Source organism: Colias eurytheme, chromosome 10, assembly GCF_061535395.1.
Source record: "Colias eurytheme isolate Ceu_HAF_F1 chromosome 10, ilColEury1 Martin Lab GWU primary, whole genome shotgun sequence".
NCBI classification, from domain to species: Eukaryota; Metazoa; Arthropoda; class Insecta; order Lepidoptera; family Pieridae; genus Colias; species Colias eurytheme.
Window position 1 is genome coordinate 10,199,956 of NC_142989.1, and position 23,170 is coordinate 10,223,125.

A 23,170-nucleotide genomic window follows, 5' to 3' on the forward strand; every position below is an offset into this window, starting at 1 on the left:
TGACAGAAATTTAATAAGGACCGAGGTAATAAAATCTATAAGGTCACGAGATTAATGTATTTATCGTGTAACGTTTCATTGTTTATTTATAATGTTCAAACATAAATTATTTGTTTTGTTGACATATTTAAATTATGTGTTGTGTAATAAATATTGTGAAATCTGCCCAAATCACACCCTCTGCAAATATTCTGTAAGAATTTTAATATTGCTTCAAAAATATATGAAAATGAAATTGGTTTAGCTACCACTTACTTTCCTACTATTGGAAAATGCTTTCAGAATAACTTTATGTGATCATTTCATATTTTCCCGAGTTTTTTTTCAATATTTTCAACATAATATTATAATTCTTTTGAAATTCTAAACCACTTCGGTATTAATAATTATTGCATATGAATTTACGTTTTAACCTTGTTAGGTTGAAAAGATAATTGGCCATAAGTTTTCAGGTCCAAGCAAATATTGCATGGGATATCAAAACGTGTTGCTTACGGATAACGATATAGATGAAATTTTGGATAGAATTAATGAAAGGAGAAATTTCATAGCCATGGGTCGTTCTAGATATTTCCCTCATGCAGCTAATATGAATAAAGTTGTAAGTTTATTTTTATATATTCACTAGCTTACCGCCCACGGCTTCGCCCGCTTTGTCTAAAACCTAATAAATTATATACTAAAACCTTCCTCTTGAATCACTCTATCTATTAAAAAAAAACCGCATCAAAATCCGTTGCGTAGTTTTAAAGATTTAAGCATACATAGGGACATAGGGACAGAGAAAGCGACTTTGTTTTATACTTTGAAGAGAAGAGGAAGGTTATTAAGATTTTATGCGTTGGAACCATTTTACCGCATTTCTTAAAAAAATGCTTTATGTCCGTTCAGATAAAAATTTAGTAGGTATAAGAAAATAATCATCATAAGATATTAATACCATATTATAACAATCTCCTTTTAAACGGCGCGGCGCGGCGCTTACAAGCGACCTACGTCAATCTTTTCTGGCATTTAAGTGTTTTTGGTTGGAATAAAAAATCCTATGTACACAATAGATACATCCAAGCACACAAAAAACACTTCACATCTTTAGAAATTATATTGGAGAGGTATAAATAACTATAAACCAATAATCGAAATAGAATCTAATAAAAATGTTTCCGCTCTAAATAATATTATCTAACTCCTATGAGATTTCTTCGTGTAAGTTAGAATCGATTCGCAATTTCTCGGCTAGAATTCTATAGTGTAAAAGTGGGACAATTTTAGTAATAGAATTGTAGGTAGGTACTGGCTCTACATCTATACTTATACAATATTATAAAGTTTTTTGTTTGAACGCGCTAATCTCGGGAACTACTGGTCCGATTTGAAAAATTCTTTCGGTGTAAGATAGCCCATTTATCGAGGAAGGCTATAGGCTATATTATTATATCATCTCGCTGAGACCAACAGGAGCACAGCTAATAATATGAAGTTTTATAAGAAATAAATTTGAACGTTTTTAATTAATAAAACTATCTAATGGAATCATTTCGATAATTCAGTCTCTTTAATTTGTTTTGAAAGATATAGACATTATAATAATTAAGTAACTCAAAAAAACGTATTTCAGACATGGTCAAAAGAGTTAGCAGAGTTTGCACAGCGCTGGGCTGATCAATGCGATTCAGCAATAAGGCCGGATAGAGAAGATGAGTGTCGGGATTTAGGTATAAATTATTATATTAATTATGGCTACTCTATAATTATTGTCATGACGCTAAAAGTGTTTTCATTCGTAAACTCGTTTAAGTACTCAGGATTATAAGTGATTATATTACCTACTAGATTTCCGTCCGTGGCTTCGCCAGCGTTTTCAAAGAAAAATCCGCATAGTTCTCGTTCCTCTGGGATTTTGAAACAGTAACAAATATCCATCCATTCATCCATCCTCACAAACTTTTTCATTTATAATATTAGTAGGATTCTGGATTAATCTATACTATAATATTATAAAGCTGAAGAGTTTGTTTGTTTGTTTGTTTGAACGCGCTAATCTCGGGAACTACTGGTCCGATAATCCGATTTGAAAAATTCTTTCGGTGTTAGATAGCTCATTTATCGAGGAAGGCTATATACCATCACGCTACGACCAACAGGAGTGGAGCCACGTGGGTGGAACCGCGCGGAGCAGCTAGTTGTATATAATAATAATTATAATCGGTCACTCAGGGTAATAACCAGCAAAGCGTTCAGATTATGTCTGACAAAGTATTGTTTTGTAAGGCCAATCAAAGTTGTGTTGTAGCTTAGTAGATTATCCTTTGATGTCTGTTTTATATCTCTGACCCTCGTCAAAACTCACGCACTCTATTGGTACAAACCTCGACGTCTTAGTGACCCCGAAAAAAATATGATAGGTTTACGAAAATAGGGTTAGATACCTATCAGATTGCCCGCTTAAGGGTGCACTCACACACATCAGTCACCGTCAAGTCACCGATGACTGATCGGTGACGGTTTGTGTACGTATCCACAAACACCAGTCACCGTCATGTTGTCCGTCAGTCACGTCGCCGGTTTGACTGAATCATTGAACACATACATCAGGTTAGTCAGTGATTAGACGTGTGTCACGCTAGAGAACAATCATGTCAATTGACGGTAGCACGACGCTGACTGAACTGAGACGTGACGGCACCGGGTGAGTGGGGATAAAAGTATGATACATGTATGGAAAGATTATTTGACGTGCCTGACCGGGGACGTCACTGATAGATTTCGTGCCGGCGACTGTCGTGTGGGAACAGAGTCATACTAGAACTATTGATACATATTTTTTTTTAATCCTGTCCGGTGACGTGCCGTGACGGTGACTGATGTGTGTGAGTGCACCCTTAAACGACGCATTTTGACAGGGCTTATGAAGGGAAATTTTCTTTGATAGAAGCCCTGCAAAGGCTCCCAATTTATGATTCTTCAAAGATAAAAGAATTTACATGGTAAAGGAATTTGAAGTATTCGTAATTATATACCTACTTATAAAATCTTTTGTTAGGGCATGTGATATTTATAAACAGTTTTGGGCATTGAGTCTAGATTTTTCGGGAAAATAATTAACGTATAGTTAACTACCTTATAAAAATTTCTACGAATATTTTTTTTTATGTTTTATTCATCTTTGAAGATTAATTTTTTTTTCAAAATGATTCCAGTTTAGATATTATTAAATTAGTTAGTTTTGGTCACTCAGCTCCGATCGAAGGTGGTTGCTTCTGGGGAAATCGTATGGGATCAGGAACTATACGGATTTTTGGTATCCTACGCGGGCGAAGCCGCGGCGGAAAGATAGTAAAACCAACAATAGTGTTATTAAAAAGTTTTATTGTCTCTACTAGAAACGGATAAAGTAGGACAGAACATAGCTACAATCACGGGAGCAAGCAAAGGTATAAGTTTGAAGAACTTCATCGATGTGTGGTTCATACAATCAATGGCTTATACTGGAAGCGTGACGTATTATAACATGTTAGTATTGTCACAGATAATATAATACTATTATACTAGGTAACTACTATAAATCCTACGTCTTCAGATATTTTAACACATGGCAACATTTTATTACACGCTTTATATTAGCTTCACCTGTATGTTTGTAACCGACTTCTTTGGGCGCGATTTTGCCCCACTTTAAACGGCCAGATTTCGTTCAAACTTTGTAGATTTATTGAGGACCGATGACAATACACTAATTTGATAAAATTTTCTATTTTTTAGTTCGGTTTTCTATAAAAAGCGTGTTTTTTAGTTTTTTTTTACTATCATTATCTAGTTAAACTGTTAAATGGTGTGATATCGGTAGGCGGGAAAGTCATCTTGTAATCTATAAATAGGAAGTTTTTTTTAACTATACCTAATATTATAAAAGCTATGATATTATGTTGTAGTAGTTACCAAAGCTTTTCAAACCATCCATCCGCCACGGATTAGCGTGAAAGGATGCGGGGTTCAAATCCCGCCTCGTGATCGAATTTTTTCTATTCTTTACTAGCGGTCCGCCCCGGCTTCGCCCGTGGTACATGTTTACGTTTTCTCTACATAAGAACCATCCTCGTACTTCAAGGAATATAATAAAAAAAGAATTATCGAAATCGGTTCAGCCGTTCTCGAGTTATGCGCTTACCAACACATTTTGCGATTCATTTTTATAAAAAACTAGCGGTCCGCCCCGGCTTCGCCCGTGGTACATGTTTACGTTTTCTCTACATAAGAACCATCCTCGTACTTCAAGGAATATAATAAAAAAAGAATTATCGAAATCGGTTCAGCCGTTCTCGAGTTATGCGCTTACCAACACATTTTGCGATTCATTTTTATATATAAGATTATAGCTTTTCAAACCATAAAAATATACTGAAAAGCTTTAACTAGTTACTATATATTTCATTATTTTAGCATTCATCCATAAATTGCTACATTGAAGAATGTCGCACTTTATGTTTGAATGCTTGAGAAATGAGCAACTATAGATAGTAACCAGTGAAATGGGTTGTCCCATTGTGGCGAAATTGAGCTCAATCGTTCCAGATCTCTTTGAACTTTTTGTTCAAACAAATCAACTGAACGTTTTATATGTAGGTCAGTCAAGTAGTTATAAATGGAGGTTTAAATATTGGTTATATATACTAATTTCTAGAGCAGCTACGGAGTTTCCCATTTCTTCTCCGTAGAAACTGCTTCCGATTCGGTGGTAATTGGTAAAACTATGTTATGACAATTCAAAAGTGCTTCTAGAAGTCTAATGAATAAAGGTTTGAGTTAAAGTTTGAATTGCAGATATAATAATATGTCCTATGATTATTTCGGGTAAATAAGGAAAATCAATTGTGTTTCTGAAAAGTATTTGCTACTTTATAAAAATATTTAAGATACAAGGAAATTGTATTCTTGTCACTTTGTACCTTTAACCTCGGATTTCGTAAAGCCTTTAGCCTCCTCGTGTTTTATTGTATTTTATACAGCGAAAATATTACTGTCATAATTTTATGGAAAATCACCTGTTTGAACTGTTATTAATTTTTAATTTACTAGAGTGGTAATAAAAAAATGAAATAAAAATATATAGGCAGTAGTTCCGAGCTTCCAACTTTAATTTTTAAGCTATTGCATAGCTTCTATCGCGGGCCTTGAGCGCGGGGGAAATTGCATAACGAAAAACCTCACGCTCCCCACTCCGACGGGCACGGAGGTGTAGCTTGAAGGCATGCTATGCAATAGCTTTACCGCGGCAGTCCCCGAGTACCACACGTCTTTTTTTAAATAATCATTTAATACAAGTTTAATACCTATTGTCAGCTTCATTTAACAGCGTCTCTTTTTAACAAAGTCGAATAAAAAGTTCTATGATAGTGTCGGAAGGAAGGGAAATTTTAGGTGTTAAATTATTAAACACTAGCGACCCGCCCCGGCTTCGCACGGGTGCAATGCTGATACTAAATACACTACATAAAAACTGTGAACGTTGTATATAAAAACATAGCGGCTCGCTGCCGGCCGGCCGGTACCGCCGCAAACGCTACCTACGTCCCGCACTTTTTAAATCTGTAATATCTTCGAAAATATTCACTTAAATCATACGACATCACATTAGAAACCTCAAAAATAACAGTACTTCTCCACTATTTAATGGATGTTATTATACATATAAACCTTCCTCTTGAATCACTCTATCTATTAAAAAATACCGCATCAAAATCCGTTGCGTAGTTTCAAAGATTTAAGCGTACAAAGGGACATAGGGACATAGAGACATAGGGACAGGGAAAGCGACTTTGTTTTATACTATGTAGTGATGACAGGGCGACAAAGACCCGAAAATAAAATAAAATAATGTTTATTTGTTTAAATTATGGAATTTTTCCTATTGTCCAGGGTCCGCTGTTGACTTTCATCAACATAACCAAATCCGGGAAGTGGTTTGCGTGCTAATTCCAAACCAAACAAATTGCGAATACATCAATCATCCATTTGAAACAATCATACCTATTGGTTTCGGAAAATTTTAGATTTCCCTTTGATTATGGGAATGTATGTTCGTTTTTGTTTATGATTGAAGTTAAGGGATTCAGGGATGTACATGTTTTAGTCATTATCTTTTTATAACAATTCCTATTGTTTGTATTGTGTATATGTTTGGGCTTAAAATAAATAAATTCATATTTCGGGACAATTTTCACACACGGCACGACCTGATCCCATACTACTTTCGCTTGTGTTATTATACTTATTTAGGGCACTTATAGGTATTGGTACCTATTTGATTGATATATGAATGGACTTTATTCTGCAGATAAAAACAAAAATTATAAAACCTTAGGAACTTTGTAAGCAATCCTGTAAAATGCTTAATTTTATGTCTAACTAGCGGTCCACCCCGGCTTCGCCCGTGGTACATATTTATGTTTTCTCTAGATAAGAACCATCCTGGTACTTCAAGGAATATAATAAAAAAAGAATTATCGAAATCGGTCCACCCGTTCTCGAGTTATGCGCTTACCAACACATTTTGCGATTCATTTTTATATTATAAGATAATATATATTTTCCATTGGTGAAACTATTTTATAAAGTGTAGATAATAATTTATAGGTATAAGTAGGTAGTAAGATTTGATTTATTTACAGGTCAATAAATAGTAAGAGCAATTATTTTACGCAGTTAATATGGGCTATGACGAAGCATATTGGATGTGGCAGAGCGCGTTTTTATGTTAGTACTTAACTATGTATTTATCACAAAAATTGAAATTTTATCCAAACATTATTCAGAAGGAAAGGTGCATATTACAGTATTGCAGTCAATACAGAAAAAAGGCAGAATCCTTAGATCGAGTATAGATAGAGTAAAGTAGTACATAGAGCATAGAGAATTACGTTCCACTCACGTTCCACTCCCTTATTTTTATTTCCACTGCAGTCTATGTTTCTGACACGAAAACAAAAAATTGATGGTTATTTATTATGTTGCCATATACAAGCTTCCCAACCTTTTCTTTCCTAGTTCTTTCGCTAAGTGAAATGCATTTGCTCTTTCGAAACACGCGAAATATGATAATATTATGCTCTAGGTAAAGTTATTGCAACTCTCAACCAGTTCAGTATAATTTAGCATGTTAGATGTAATAAGCCACGGGAGGTTGAAGCAAATGGAGTAATTAAGTTATGATTCGAAGCAAGTCTTGTGGGGCTTTAAATGTATTTTATGGCATTCTCTCTTGGGATTTGGGAGTTAATGGTTAATGGTTAATGTTGGCACTTTATGCGGCTTACCAATTTTTTTATTATAAAACATATTGTATACTGGCATATATACTGGCATTATAATTATTGGAAGGTTAAATATAAACCTTCCGATTATGATGATCGTGGTTTAGTAAAAGTCGAGTAATACATGTTTTATATTACCGATATTTCTGGACTGGTGGTTCGCCCTGGCTTTGACCGTGGTACATGTACCTTAAGCTCTCAGGGATCACATACAAATCCAATGGTGAAAGGTTTTGAAGTTTGTCCATACCATACATTTTTGTTTGTTTGTTTGTACATTAGCGTGTGCGAACAAACAAACACTTCAGCTTAATAATATTAACTATAGGTAGAGTAAAAGATAACATTGAGCATACTAGATTTGAGCATGTTTTGAGCACAGGTAAAACAAATTTGAACATATAAAGCAAACAATCCGAATCTCTTGTTATTTAAGTGAAGTGCTCGAACTGAAACTTCATCAGAATATACAAACCGACAGAAATGCAAGATCTGCGATGAAAATACAAATCAAAACTCTAGTTTTGATATCTATGCTAATATTATAAAGAGGAAAGGTTTGTATGTATGTATGGTTTTCACGCATAAACTACTGGACCGATTTCAAAAATTCTTTCACGATTATAAAGCTGCATCTTCACTGAGCAACATAGGCTATAAAACATGTAGGTACCACGGGCGAAGCCGGGGCGGACCGCTAGTTAAGTAATACTCTACTACAATGCCAGTTAATGTTTAAACGTAAATACTAATTATTATCAGTAGATAATAATTAGTATTTAAGTAGTAACTTAACTATCTGTACTATTCCTCGCTTTCATCGGCAAATGAAGAATGGGCAGAATCTTTCATCTAAAATGTCTTCGCTCTTCGATCATTTTAATTTCATGTTTTATTTTCGAAGCATTCTTGTGTTTAGACATATAATAATAGCGAATATATAATTTGTTTTTCAGATTAATCTTCAGCCAATAGATAGGTTGGTTTGCAATTTTTCCCCTGGAGGTAATGTGCAAAAACGACCCATTTATATAATAGGCTATCCGGGGACACAATGTGAGGAGGGAATGGCTGCTGACAAACAGTTTCCTGGTCTATGCACAGAAATTAAAAAAAGTTGGTATTGAAAACGAGACTTGAACTTATTTTAGTACTTATAACGTTAATTAACAAATAAAAAAAAAATACTTAACTAGAGCAAAGTTCCATTTCTTAATTACTCTACTCCTAAGTCCTAACGCTTTTAATTCTCTAGTTTTACAAACTTTAAAAATGCTTAAATCTAAATACAAAGGTTATTTTCTTATAGCAAATATCTTTCTAAATTTCAGCAGATTTCACCGATCCGCCTTCATCTACCAGTTTACTACGAATTATTTATTCGGTAACAAGTGAAATAGATCCAATTAAAAATAATTTTAATACAATAAAAGAAAATGATGCAAAACGGCACAGAGCACAGAAATTACGACACGTCTATAACAATTCATACGGTGAGATATATTAAAATAATTATAATAATAGAATGCAACATGAAAGTACAAATTTTAAGTTTCTTTGTAGCTTTGAAGAGAGATAATCGTAATTACCGGGGGACTCCACCAAATGCTTCAAGACATCCTGATGGATTTTTTCAACATAGAGAAAGAGGACATTCCAGAGTATACCATGGCCATGACCATACACTTCAAATAAACTATTTACACCCAGAACAAAATAATAAAAACTTTAGAAGATATGACTATACCACAACACCAACTTTCGAATTCACGGACGAATTCTACAGACGTCATAATAATGATAATATTGGAAACAGGAAGTGTACTAGAAAATCTGAAACAAGTAATTTAAATGACTGCGTTACACCCTCTTGCTTGCCTGTGGTGCCAATCAAGCAGTGCACTCGAGGTCAGAGAAATATTTGCGATCCAGTTAAACAAGGCTGTCAACTTACCACTCATTCCTGTGATAATACATCACCACAATGCCAGTGTAGTACGCTTAAGGTAACCTGTGCTACAAATCCAAATTTCTGTCCTCAAAATAATAACTGTAAATGTCCTAATGTAGACACTGCAGGGAACTTGTGTTCAGATATGAGACGCAATTTAAACGTGCAAAGAGAAGAAATGACTACGAATGGTTTCTATGATGATTATGAAGGAATGCGAAGTAAAGTAGACTTAAAAGCAGAACGTCTAAAACCACTTTCAAAGATAGATTATGACGATAGTTCTTGGAAATTAAATCTAAATAGGCAAAAGAAATCTACGCATAGAATTGGAACGCCCCATCAGTCTAGGTACGAAAAATAATACCTTTATATTTATTATAGTTTTAATGGTAATAAATAAAATATTAAAATAAAGATTTTTTGCAGAGATAGAGTAAGAAGGGAACCTGACGATCAAATGACTTTTAAACCATTCTGGCAAGTCGATGAGTATAACAAACAACCTCAGTTAAAATCATTACGATATACAACATTAGCGAATAAAAAAACGCGCAGACGAAGACCAATGACACCTAGTACACAAAAAATAAAACTAGTTACGGAGCCTATAACAATCGCAATCAAAGCCACATATAAAAATCCAACTGAAAAGTATTTATCATTCGATGAATTGCTGCGTCTAAGAAAACTCAATGCTAGTGAATATAATGCCAGGCGATCTGATGATGCTTCAACAGTAACTGAAGAATCGAGTACAACTGAATACACTGCAAATACACCATTTGTTCGGTTAAAACACTGTACTAGGAAACTAACGTGTACATGGACCGCTGCTTCTTTAGGTGAAAATGAAGGGAATGCGGATATTGGTAACAGAGGATCTCGAACACCACCTGGTTATGTTGAAGGTTGTACTAGAACATCTACTTGCACCCGAGATTATATGCATAGAAATAAAATGGATACATTACCAACGCCTAGTACTGAACCTGAGGTAGAAGAAGGTAATGATGAAGATTACTGTGAAAAACGGTCTTTAAATGTTCGAAGACGTGATTCAAATCAAGAACTTGTATCTCAGTCTACGGAATTTCCTCTTACAAAAACATTAATTGAAGCTGTTGAAAGTGACACTGAGCAACATGAATACAGTAATCTTCAAAAGGAAAAAGACGAATCAGATTTTGATTATTGTAGTTGTGATGATTACTTGAGAAATAAAAGAGAAAGTGATCTTAAGAGCTCTATGTATGGTGAAAAATCTGAAAGAATGATAAAAAGAGATACTGAAAGCTATAATACCTTATCTTATGGAGATTTATTTTATTTAGTTTTGCGCAAAATTATAGAAAGGTGGAATAGAAACAAAATTACAGTGCATGGAAAATGCCTGTGTAACGCTTGCAGTAGGACTACATACAATATCGGACTACAATTAATGATGTTATTTATTTATTTTTAAATATATGTTTTATCAAATATACTTTAAATAAAATATTTTGCACATTTTTTATGAAGTTTTAGTATTTCTGAATTTACCCTTATGGGCTGAAAATGAGACAATCAATGTTTTCTCATAACAGTAATCCTAAATTTACACTTAGGGCTGAAAGTAAAAAAAAATAACATTAGCACACGAAGGTTCATAGAATAATAATAACAAAGTTGTGATGAGCCTGGCTTCCAATATTTATAATGTAAGCACACACGGCCACTCAACCTCGTTCCACTTATGTATAATGTGACTTGCTAATTTAGGTAACATAGAGCCACCATCTGTGTGCCTAACACGGGTAGCTCAGACGAACCGATTTTCATGAAAAAGGTTGAGTTCGAGGAGTGGAATTATTTCAGGCTTTGGGAATATCTGCATATTACAAAAAAGTATCGAGCCTAGCAAAGCATTTTATAATTTTCATGCTGTATTTGGCCATAATGAATTAGGGCCCATATTGGCAATAAAATAAAATTAGTATACGCTCAATCGAGGTCCCTATTCTTGCAATGACCACGAAATTGGCTAAATGCATTTCCATCACCATCATTTCGTTCTTCGTTCAATTTCATTATTCTAAATAATCTGATAAGAAGTTTGTTTTGTTTGTTGTTTTTGATAGCTGGAACTCTACAATTTCCACATCGAATCTTTAAGTTCTTAAAAGTGAAGTCCCATGTCCCCTAGTGGGGTAAGGGGCAGATGGATACATCTTTTTCACTGATCGATTTTCTTTAGGGACAAATAGGTGATCAGCCTTCTGTGTCCTGCCAGACCGAGACATTTTTTTACTCGTCTCCACCGGGAATCGAACCCAGGATCCCTCGGTGCTACGCTCACGCGTCAACCACTGTACCAAGGAGGCGGTCAATCTTTAAGTTTTTAATCTTTAAGATCTTAAATCTTTAAGTTCTTACAAGTTGTTTATAGAAACCTGTATATCATCTTATTTTGATAAAAATTATAAATTTATTTAAATATACATAACTCAAAGGTAACTGACTGACATAGTGATAGACTATGCACAGCCCAAACCACTGAACGGATCAGGCAAAAATTTGGCATGTAGGTAGATGTTAGGATGTAGGCATCCACTAAGAAAGGATTTTGATCAATTCTACCCCAAAGGGGATAAAATAGGATGAAAGTTTGTACCATGAAAATTTATGTTTCCATGCAGGCAAAGCTGCGGACACTAGCTAGTTTTCTTTATAGATAGAGATACGAGTATAATACCAAGGTACTAGTAAATTAGGTTAAAACATAGCATAAGGTGGAATTAATTATCTAAAGTAATCATATTCACTCATCTGTTACCTCGTATGTAGATATAAGGGTTACTTAATAGCGATTGGGGAATAATTAATGAGAAACGGTTAAGTAAATTATTATGCATAATAAATATAAATCAACAAACTTAAATGAAGCCCAAAGAAAGTGTTATTAGTCTGAGGGACCATTTTTTTTCATATTGTTTGCTATCCTGAATCTATGTTCTATGAGAGTTCTTTCGAGACTTTTTTTTTATTCAATCAAAGTATGTAGCTTATTCATTCACACCAATTTTCAAGTAAAGAGAAGCCGCATTAAAATCAGTACATTCGTTTAGGAAACACGGTATCATAGTCACAATAAAAATACAAGGAAATTAAAAAACAAATCTTTGTCTTACGATACATTGCAGCGCGAAAGGCAAAGGCAATTTTTTTAAATAACTTATATTTTATTGATCAATCAGATTGGAATATTAATTATTGGAATCTGATAATTAAGAATTATTTCCAAAATAACAATTCATTATCTTTAGAAACGAGACAATTTCTGAAAATACCAATATCTGATAGCTAAGTTAATAATGTAAAATCCGGATCGAATATTTTTTCGTCCCGATATAGAATAAACTCAGGGTTGCCACCTGGCAACTTTTTTAAATGAGAATGATTTATTATATAAAAATTCGTCCGTTTTTTGGTCTCTAGAAATACATGGATGATTTTTAATGCTGCAATGAAATTTTATTGTATATTTTACATCGTTTAAAGAGTGAGAAGTGTTCATTTTGAACAATAATAAACGCTAGCATCCCTCGATGCTGCTGTCACAATAGATACTAAAATAACGGTTACCTATCTTAATCTCGAATTTTAATATTCCGAATATCATAATCCAGAAAACGTTTGGACATTTTTTCATAACCCCGAATTTTAAAATTTCGAAGTTTTGTTTGCCATATAATCGCAACTCCGAATTTCATTTGCCCATTTCTTTATTTGTACGACGTTTTACAATCCAGACGAATGAGTTCCAGACATACGAAATCTAAATGCACAAAATCCAGATGACCGTAATCCATATGCACGAAAGCCAGATTTTTAAAACACAAATTTTTGAAATACAGTTGATTGATTTTTTAAATTCAAATAAACGATATCCAGCGAAACGAAATCCTTCCAGGGGGTCGCCGCACGAACCTAACCTAACCTACTGAATAGATTTTAACACTTTAACCTTTCTGTAATGGGCAAGTAAAACAATAGCGAGTCGGTTCTGGCACTCGCCGGCCGCTGCCGCGGCACGCTCGCTTCGCTCGCTCGGCTCGTGCGTGAGGGGTCACAGTTCAAACCTAACCTAACCTACTGAGTCGAATTTGACACTTAAACTTTTCTGTAATGGGCAAGTAAAACAATAGCGAGTCGGTTCTGGCACTCGCCGGCCGCTGCCGCGGCACGCTCGCTTCGCTCGCTCGGCTCGTGCGTGAGGGGTCACAGTTCAAACCTAACCTAACCTACTGAGTCGAATTTGACACTTAAACTTTTCTGTAATGGGCAAGTAAAACAATAGCGAGTCGGTTCTGGCACTCGCCGGCCGCTGCCGCGGCACGCTCGCTTCGCTCGCTCGGCTCGTGCGTGAGGGGTCACAGTTCAAACCTAACCTAACCTACTGAGTCGAATTTGACACTTAAACTTTTCTGTAATGGGCAAGTAAAACAATAGCGAGTCGGTTCTGGCACTCGCCGGCCGCTGCCGCGGCACGCTCGCTTCGCTCGCTCGGCTCGTGCATCGGGGGTCACAGTTCAAACCTAACCTAACCTACTGAGTCGAATTTGACACTTAAACCTTTCTGTAATGGACAAGTAAAACAATAAATTTACTTACTGACATGTTTATTTTCAGTCGATAGTAAAGGTATAATCACGATTGTATGGAAATCAAATAAAAAGATTATGAAAATCTGGCAATAGTTTATCTGTTATACGATTATATGGGAACCAAATAAAAAGATTATGAAAATTTGGCAATAGTTTATTTGGAAAATGGTACGATGGGAAACAAAAAAAAGTATTCTGAGAATCTGGTATAATGAGATCTGTATTATGAAAATACGGGAAACAAAAAAATACTTTTTAAAAATCTGGTTTTGGTGCATCTGGAAATTGATTCACCTGGGAAATTAAAAAAGGAATTTTAAAAATTTGTCATTCATTACATCTGTCTTTTAAAAGTTCTAACAACCGTTTTCGGGGTTTTAATATTCGGGTAATAGAAATTCGAGTTTTTAATAGGTTACCTAAAATAACACTGCAATACATTTTTTTTATAAAATCACCGATGACATTAATAGATTATTATTGGTTAATAATAAAGAACAAATTCATAACGTATGAAAATAAATACAATAGAGCCATTTTATCCAATGAAAACAAAGGTTCTATGCTGTTTCGTGTCTCAAAGTGCATACGGTTCTATCCCGTTTTATCTCCGCTTTCTGATTTCCATGTCAACGATATAAGTTTCTATTATTATAGGAATAGCTATCGTCTTTTGTTTTCAAGAAGAAATCTTATATATTTCTAGTCTTGGTTCTTCCTAGTTCTTGTAGCTTGGATCAAGACGTTTTGAAGTATTTTTGGATGCAAACACTGTAATATCCGAATTTGGCATATGTCAAGTACCTACTGGGACATTTATGAACACTTTTCTTAAAAAAGCCTCCAAAATGTAAACGTATCATTATCATGGCCTTAATTAAAAAGAATTGGACTGTAAAAATATTTCAGGTTGTTGATCATAATTAACAACAGCATATTGCCGGGTTAATTATTTTTCACTTCTGTTAATTAAAAACTCAATTAAGTTGCGTAATTGGTATGTATATAATTTGTACGGTTTATAAAGTATATAGTTTAAACTTCAATAAAACTAATATTTTGGCTCCATAAATTGATTCGTTCAAAACAAATAAATATTATGCGGATAAATTAAAAACACGTTCCAGATTCTTAGAAAATTAAATTTACATTTCAAAGGACAATGGTGCTTATGACGTTTAATTTAAGTTCATTAATGCAATTAACAGGATCATGAACAAATGACTGTAAGTAAAGGTCGAAGTAAAATTACAACTGCAGTGAAATTTCTCATTCAACTTTAAATCTTTTAAATCCCACGCTAATATTTTTATGAGTTCGTTATAGTTTATCAACACATCGTCATTATTTTTTAAACTTTTCTTAAGATATTTTATCTTCGGATTCGCTTTTACTTCTCTTTTAGATTTTGTAGCTAATCCGGTATCATAGTCGTTAGGTTGTTTCCAGAGGTTAACTGGGTCTTCATTATTGTTATTTAAACTTGCAGATTCTGCAAAATTGAGTTAATTTTAAGTACAAACAGTTGTTACGATTTCGTAGGAAAACAAGACGTTTCTGTGTAGTAATTTCTGTGATCGTATAATTTCCAGTGACTATGACCATATTAAGAACAATTATTTTATATTATCTATCTATTTTAGTTTTAGTTTGTCAAATTAAATAAGGTAAGGTTGCTGTTGGTTTTACTGTTTTACCTTTATTACATAATTTTTTAGGTAGGTACCTTTATTATCATCAATGGTCATAAGATTATTTTGTGTCGGGCTTTCTGTGTAGAGATCAGTCTCTAGGATGTCATCGATAAAATCTTTTGTTCGTCTGTTTCTCTTTAATTCTTCAATTTCTAGTTCTATTTCCGATATTGGTATGACAGAAGAATCATAGTAAGGTTCTGTGTGTTCTTTGACATTTTCTTCGTGATCTTCTTCTTCAGGAAAGAAATAGTGACCAGTAAATTCTTGATTTTGTCGCGTTTCAGCTAATTCTGCTTGCATTTGAACTGTTCTAGCATCAATTGATGCATCTGATAGTAAAGAGACATCTTCAACTGTTGATATTTTGTCTGAAAGTAATAAAACAATTTAAAATAAAAATTTCAGTCCAATGCATTATTATTTTGTTATAAACAATACATTTTAACAGAGGGTTGTATAATTACCTCGACTTCTAAAAATTACAGCTTCAACTAGATCCACAAGCAATGTAGAATTTATACTTTCACTCACTGTTGATTTTGTAGTTGTGGGCGTAGTTTTCTGACTATAAATTTTACTAACAATTGCATCTACCTTCGCATCAGAATATTGGATATCACTTTGAGCTGTTTTAGTGGACATTAACATTTCTCTCAATAAAGTATCTGTGCTTAGTTTCTTTCTTAGTATGTCCATAAATTCATCAACAAACAATACATCTTTACATAAACGTGTAATTTCAGTACGAGGAGTTGTTGTGTTTTCATCTGTGTTGAATAAATAGGAAAATAAATCGATTGTTATATCACTGTCACCTGTTTCTGATTCAGTCACTTCATTCAGTGAACTGTTTATCACGTTTGTTGCATTTTCTAATTTGTTTAATTTTGTATTATTTAAAACAAGTCGATAATTTGTTTCTTCTGTTACTAGTTTACTTTTTATTACTTCTTTTCTCTGCTCTGTGAAATAATGATTCTCATTACTGATGCTATTATAATATGAAATAAAAAATGCTGAATTATAATTTAAATTAATACTTAACCACATAAATATTTATGAGTCGAATCACACTTAACATGCAGCCCACACGACGAGCATGGAGGTCCCTCATTGTATACATGTTTACCTTTAATATTTCCACATGGCATAAAGTTACAAACCAAACGGTAAACAGTTCTATTTTTATTTAAATTTCCCGGAAAATGTTCCTGAAATTATATCAGAATGAAAACATATCGGCGATATATTATACACTATACAGGGTGTCCCACTATTGGTATACTAAGCGCGCGAAGGGACTTGTAGTTTTGCATACACTGTTCACGTAAAAATACTTTAACATTAAAATTACACCAAAAAAATTTTTGCTAAATTTTTCCTGAAAATCCATGTTTTCTTCTCTAAATTCGCGCAGCCCGCATATACCGCTTCGCTAATTTGAGCATTTTGTCTATGAAAACATAATCTTATACGATAGTTCACGAGCTGGTAGCAAAGCAGGTCGGGTTGCATGTTATGGGTGTACGCATAGAGTTTTAAGAATTCATCTATTTGAAAAAAACTGCGTCTGGAATTTTATAAGTATTTTTTACGAACTCAGCGTATGCAAAACTAAAACCTCCTTTGAGCTTAGTATACAAACAGTGGGACACCCTGTATATTTTGTTTATAATTCGATTTTCAGGGTCAAAATTAATTGGTAAGCAGAGTACTTTTATGGATATAATATGCAATACAAATTGGATTTGCAATAATAATTATTTATAATTGAACATTTCTAAAATGTTTAAGTGAGCTAGAATTTAACTATTTGAGTATTTATTCACCTGAAACTTAACCGCACCACATCCTACGTCCGTGGTCTCGCTCCAAACCAATTGTGTGAAATAGTCATGATGCTGTGAACGTCTTGACGATGATCTGAAGAGTAATAGTAATATCATTTAATACAGGGCTTCATTAATAGTAGGTATAAAATAAAATAATGGTTGGAAACTTCAGGTACTGTTATAATTAATAATTATTGACTTGGAGTGTAAGTTATCCAACTTATAATATTTAATTTTTAGTACAGGGAAAAGTTGATATTTATTCGATCTATAAAAGTATTAATTTATATCTCGCTAGGACTCGATCGCCTTTCAGCCCCCCTAGTCAAGTGGCTTTCTGTTAGCGTAGCGTTCAATAGAATAGACTACGAATGTATGAGATTGTAGATACGTTTATCTACAGCCTACGTCAATCTCATACATTCGTAGTCTATTCTATTGAACGCTACGCTAACAGAAAGCCACTTGACTAGGGGGGCTGATAGTATAATACTGAAATTATGTTATCGTGAAAGTCGTAGTCGTCTCTATATAGATAAAGCTTTGATAATTTCTTGGTAATATGTATAATAATGCCAAGAATATTATAGATTGTTCTAGAAATACTTACGGTTGGTAATTAGATATAATTGCAGGGTTTATATGCAGCAATTCCATGTACCATAAATCTACCAGAGTAGACGGTTTGACATCTGCTGCCTCACCATAAAGCGTAGCTATATTTTGCCCCACTGGAGTATTTTCTATTCAAAATAAAACGTATATTATGTTATTGTTATTTTATACTAGAGGTCCGCCCCGGCTTCGCCCGTGGTACATATTTCGCAATAAAAGGTAGCCTATGTCCTTTCTCGGGTATCAAAATATCTCCATACCAAATTTCATGCAAATTGGTTCAGTAGTTTAGGCGTGATTGAGTAACAGACAGACAGAGTTACTTTCGCATTTATAATATTAGTATGGATAAGGTACATTAAATGTGAATGAAACAAAGAGTTTAAAGAAAAAATGTTATCTTTACAAAGCAAGATTTAAATTAATAGAGAAATCGACTACATCTACCTATTTGGCACATTTACACAATTATTAACAAATATAATATGGCCAAATTTCGTTAAAAAGCAATATCGGCGAAGTTACTAGGTATTAAATTAGTTTCTGCCCACGATCAACGCTTACATACATAATATGTAAACGCTTTCTATCCACAAAATACTTAGTTTAAAACTAATTTATTGGACCGTAACCTAAATTTCTACACGAGTCGGCTAAATCCGGACCACTTTCACATTGGTCAGCCCAACGCTGTGCTGATATTGCTAGTTCTTCATTCCATTTCTGTAAACAAATATTATTATGATTTCCAAAACATTCTCAGTTAAATGTTACGGAAATTTGCCAGATACTCGTTAAGAAAATCTATGAGAGTTATTTGAAATGCATTTCCCCAGTGGGACACCTTAATTTTCCTTCTATGATTTTACACAGTCCGTCAGAATTTTACTCAGACATTTTATATTTTAATTCCAACACACTAAAAATAACAAACGTTTGTAGTTAGGGCTTTTTTTCTTCAAACTCGAACTCAAACATTTATCTATTCAATTAGACTTCTTCGAGAAGCACTTTTGAAACGTCGTTAGGTACTGTATATTTTTAACATTTATCACCGATTCGGAAAGCATGTATCTATGGAGGAGAACCGGCATGAAACTCCATAGTTGCTCTTTTTTATCATGTCTTAACTAGTTTTTTTGTTTTACTTAATCTTTAACGCAGCTGAGATTATTTAACACATATTGCACGCCTCATAAGCGAAGCGTTGAGGTGGGTACTACTGTCACTTCGCGCAAAACATCTGATTTTTCAAACTTAAAATGTCTTTATGTATCATACATTGCACTTGTAAGATAATACATACACACACATATTAAGAAAAAACACTATTTTTAACGTTCATGATATTTTTGATGTCATTTTTGTTATTTAAACTAGTTAAAAAACAGTTTAAAAAAGTTCTGTCTTGGACGTCCGTGTGTCTGTATGTGCGGATCCTTTTTCTTGTTAACACGATAGCGACCGAAATACTTTACTAATCGAGTCTTTTTTTTTCTCTTACGCTTGAGTATGCTCAGGAATAGAACCCTTTCATTTTTCAGGGTCTGATTCGATGTGGTTTAATTGTTATTAAATAAACAAAAATAATAATTAATAAATATTTATTAAAAAAAAATTATGAGGCGTGCACTTTTGGATTTTCCAAATTATTTTATTAATACATTTTTAGTATAATTAATAAAATATTTTCCAAATTAATAACAATCAACGCAGAGTGTGTAAATGAGGAGCATTTCATGTAAAATATAACCGTCATCATCAAGATGAATACAGAGCCTTTTGGGAGAGCGGGAGTCTTTAATTATAATACCTTCATTAATAACACCGCCTCCTTGGTACAGAGGTTGACGCATGAGTGTAGAACCGAGGGGTCCTGGGTTCGATTCCCGGTGGAAAAGAAAAAAAAAATTTCTCAGTCTGGCAGGACACAGAAGGCTGATCTATTTGTCCCTAAAGAAAATCAATCAGTGAAACAGATGTATAATGCATCTGCCCCTTACCCCTCTAGGAGACATGGGATTTCGCTTTTTTATGATACAGTTTATTATTCTATGCGTTTCTGTTGATGTTCATTGTCTCTGTTTAATTATTTTGGCGGGAGCAGTTTGAGGATTTCAGAAAGTGCCTCGTTGTGGAGCGTAGGGAAAATGCATTTCACATGTTCAGACGTATGTTTGAGACGTTCTCTTAGAAAGTGCCTCGTTGTGGAGCGTAGGGAAAATGCATTTCACATGTTCAGACGTATGTTTGAGACGTTCTTTTAGAAAGTGCCTCGTTGTGGAGCGTAGGGAAAATGCATTTCACATGTTCAGACGTATGTTTGAGACGTTCTTTTAGAAAGTGCCTCGTTGTGGAGCGTAGGGAAAATGCATTTCACATGTTCAGACGTATGTTTGAGACGTTCTTTTAGAAAGTGCCTCGTTGTGGAGCGTAGGGAAAATGCATTTCACATGTTCAGACGTATGTTTGAGACGTTCTTTTACTAGTTTGTACTAAACTATTTCAATAAAGAGTCGGTAAATTTATGAGAATGTTCCAACAATTTACGTACCTAAGTTATTAAAATATTTTAAACGCTAAAATTACCAGTAATAAATTCCTATCCTTTTCATTTATACTATAATATTATAAAGCTAAAGAGTTTGTTTGTTTGAACGCGCTAATCTCAGGAACTGATTTCAAAAAAATTTGCGGTGTTAGATAGCCCATTCATCTAGGAAGGCTATATACCTACTTATCAATACGCTTAGACCAACATAGGAGGAGAGCCACGCGGGTGATTCCGCGGAGCGCAGCTAGTCAATAATACTTGTGAAATCGAATCATGTTCTAACATTGTAGCCATCTCAAATGACGTGTCCGTAGAATCTTGCTTTCTCATGATGCCATGACAATAATATCTACCCCTATGGGTATTGGGTAGAAGTAAAATATCAGTTTTCTACAGATAATAAAAATTACATAGTCTAACCAGTTTCATCATATTACTTGCTGATGGCAGCGAGCGTATATCACCAGATGCAACTTTATTCCTTCTACTGTTAATCTTGTTTACAACTTCCTCCTTATCTTTGTCACTTTTAATGATTCTTTCATAGTTCAAACAATTAGGAGCAGGACCGTCATGCTAAAAAATGATATTAATTTATAATAAATAAATAAATAAATAAATATTAAAGGACATTATTACACAAATCGACATAGTCCCACAGTAAGCTCAATTAAGGCTTGTGTTGTGGGTACTAGGCGACGATAAATACAATATTTAATAAATACATATATAGATAATAACACCCAGACCCAAGAACAAATAATTGAGTTCATCACACAAATATTTGCCCTGACCGGGGATCGAACCCGGGACCGTCGGCTCAGTAGGCAGTTACTTTACCACTGCGCCAACCGCGTCGTCAATGTAATGTAGGTTCCTTTTAATTTTCTTTTAATAGGTACCTAACGTAGTATTGTAGAGTCCGCCAAAGCTTTTGTATGTCTCAAAGCTGTCCAAAATTATTTTAAAGTGGCCTACGCAGTAACGTAAGGTATAACCCAGTATCTGAGGCTATTATAAAAAGAATTTCTTCTGACAGTTATATCACAATAATCCTACTACAGTTAGATGAGTAACACCAACTGTTAAATACATTCAAGTTTAATGCTAGGAGAAAGACACTAACTTTAAAATAAATCTAGAATGTTCATTCGTAAAACGAGTTGTTTTTAAAAGTTGTTGTTTGGAAAGACAGATTTTCTAACTTTCTAATAAAGAAAGAAAAAGTTCGTTGATTTCAACACCTCGCTAGAATAACTTAAAATTAAAATCAGTTTCTATTTGCGAGCAGCCTGTGCTTGTATTTTTATAAAATATATTAGAATTTACAGCAAATTTTGAAACTGAAGTGAATAATTTATAGACAAGTAAATATTCAAAAGAAGTTACCTTAAAAATACACAAAGTATGACTCTTATTTTCACAGAATTTCGGATCACAATAGTCCGTGGCATTTACTAAAAAAATTACCGACCAAATATACAAAGCTATGTAAAATTTTGTTAAAACCAACATTTATAATAATTAAACGTTTCAGCTACCAGTCATTATGCCATAAATATTAATATTCACGTTGGCCATGAACTATTTTTATTTTATTTGACGATTTATAATGATCGCAACAGCTGATGGAGCTTTATATTAATTATCTGTTCATAATATAATAACACTGTGATAAGCTTAATGTCTGTATAAAATTATAAATATAACAAAAATGATTTGAATATTTTTACTTGGAAAAGAGGGGCCAAATATTGTATCTTACCTATTACGTGGAATATATTACCATACTAGTGGTCCGCCCCGGCTTCGCCCGTGGTACCTACATGTTTAAACTATCCTATCTCTCAAGCTGGATCGAACTGCACATGGTGTGCGAATTTTCTTAGAATCGGTTAAGTGGTTTAGGAATCCATTGAGGACAAACATTGTGACACGAGATTTTTATATACAGATTTTAAGATGTGTAATTGTCATAAAAATTAATAAGGGTATTTTTAATAGCAAAAACTTTTCATAGAAATTCAAAAAGGTCATTCCGTTTCAAAAGTATTACCATTCTTTCCTTTTTTTCAATACTACTTATATCAACAATATATCTTATATAGGTATATAAGGTTCATATTAGGTTCATACGAAACGTGAGGGTGTTTTTCATCTGTGCGCTGGAAGAAAATTAGCACAGATAATAAATAATAAAATAAACATGTAAAATATGAAATTGAATTTCGGACTCAAGTGCATTTTAACCACTCTCTGTATAAATCAACTGAAGAGCACTCACAACGAAATAGCTTCAGGCGATAAATTGATAATTGAGTGAATAATTGGAAATATGCATGTTTTCTGACTGTTTCGACTAGATAATAAAATATATTTATTAATCGTCTTTAAAAGGGAGATTTAAACATGTAGGTACATATTATATGATATTCATATAATAGATATGTCATCTATCTTTAACAGGTTCTAGAGAAATTTACAAGCTAATAAATATTTGACGTAATTATGTTGTTTAAGTATTTTTTTACGTGATCAGTGTATGCAAAATCCTTTCGCGCTTAG

At 33.8% G+C, this 23,170-nt stretch overlaps 2 protein-coding genes across 2 annotated transcripts; one reads left to right on the forward strand and one right to left on the reverse strand.

The window, feature by feature from the left end:
• Positions 1-91: 91 nt before the first annotated feature.
• LOC149905425 (uncharacterized) lies at positions 92-10,726 on the forward strand. Its single transcript, XM_090106507.1, has 9 exons — positions 92-193; positions 446-601; positions 1,619-1,715; positions 3,384-3,513; positions 6,669-6,753; positions 8,267-8,426; positions 8,642-8,803; positions 8,874-9,612; positions 9,691-10,726. The coding sequence occupies exons 1-9, from the start codon at positions 92-94 to the stop codon at positions 10,724-10,726; spliced, it is 2,667 nt and encodes an 888-aa protein (XP_089962633.1).
• A 138-nt stretch (positions 10,727-10,864) lies between these two features.
• On the reverse strand, positions 10,865-22,120 carry LOC149905426 (uncharacterized). Its single transcript, XM_090106508.1, has 10 exons — positions 21,995-22,120; positions 21,026-21,181; positions 18,684-18,774; positions 18,047-18,179; positions 17,434-17,527; positions 16,650-16,815; positions 16,069-16,566; positions 15,634-15,972; positions 15,302-15,399; positions 10,865-10,870 (listed from the first exon to the last, which is right to left on the reverse strand). Exons 1-10 carry the CDS (start codon positions 22,118-22,120, stop codon positions 10,865-10,867), a joined length of 1,707 nt encoding a protein of 568 aa, XP_089962634.1.
• Positions 22,121-23,170: the final 1,050 nt, after the last annotated feature.

Excerpts from the sequence above, each read along its gene's own strand:
- LOC149905425 (XM_090106507.1), top strand. The coding sequence starts at position 92 with ATGTTCAAACATAAATTATTTGTTTTGTTGACATATTTAAATTATGTG. Across the intron at positions 8,427-8,641 it reads ATGCACAGAAATTAAAAAAA|CAGATTTCACCGATCCGCCT; the intron begins GTTGGTATTGAA and ends TCTAAATTTCAG. Across the intron at positions 8,804-8,873 it reads CGTCTATAACAATTCATACG|CTTTGAAGAGAGATAATCGT; the intron begins GTGAGATATATT and ends GTTTCTTTGTAG.
- LOC149905426 (XM_090106508.1), bottom strand. The coding sequence starts at position 22,120 with ATGTTGGTTTTAACAAAATTTTACATAGCTTTGTATATTTGGTCGGTA. Across the intron at positions 17,528-18,046 it reads ATTATATCTAATTACCAACC|ATCATCGTCAAGACGTTCAC; the intron begins GTAAGTATTTCT and ends ATTACTCTTCAG. Across the intron at positions 16,567-16,649 it reads GACTCATAAATATTTATGTG|AGCAGAGAAAAGAAGTAATA; the intron begins GTTAAGTATTAA and ends ATTATTTCACAG.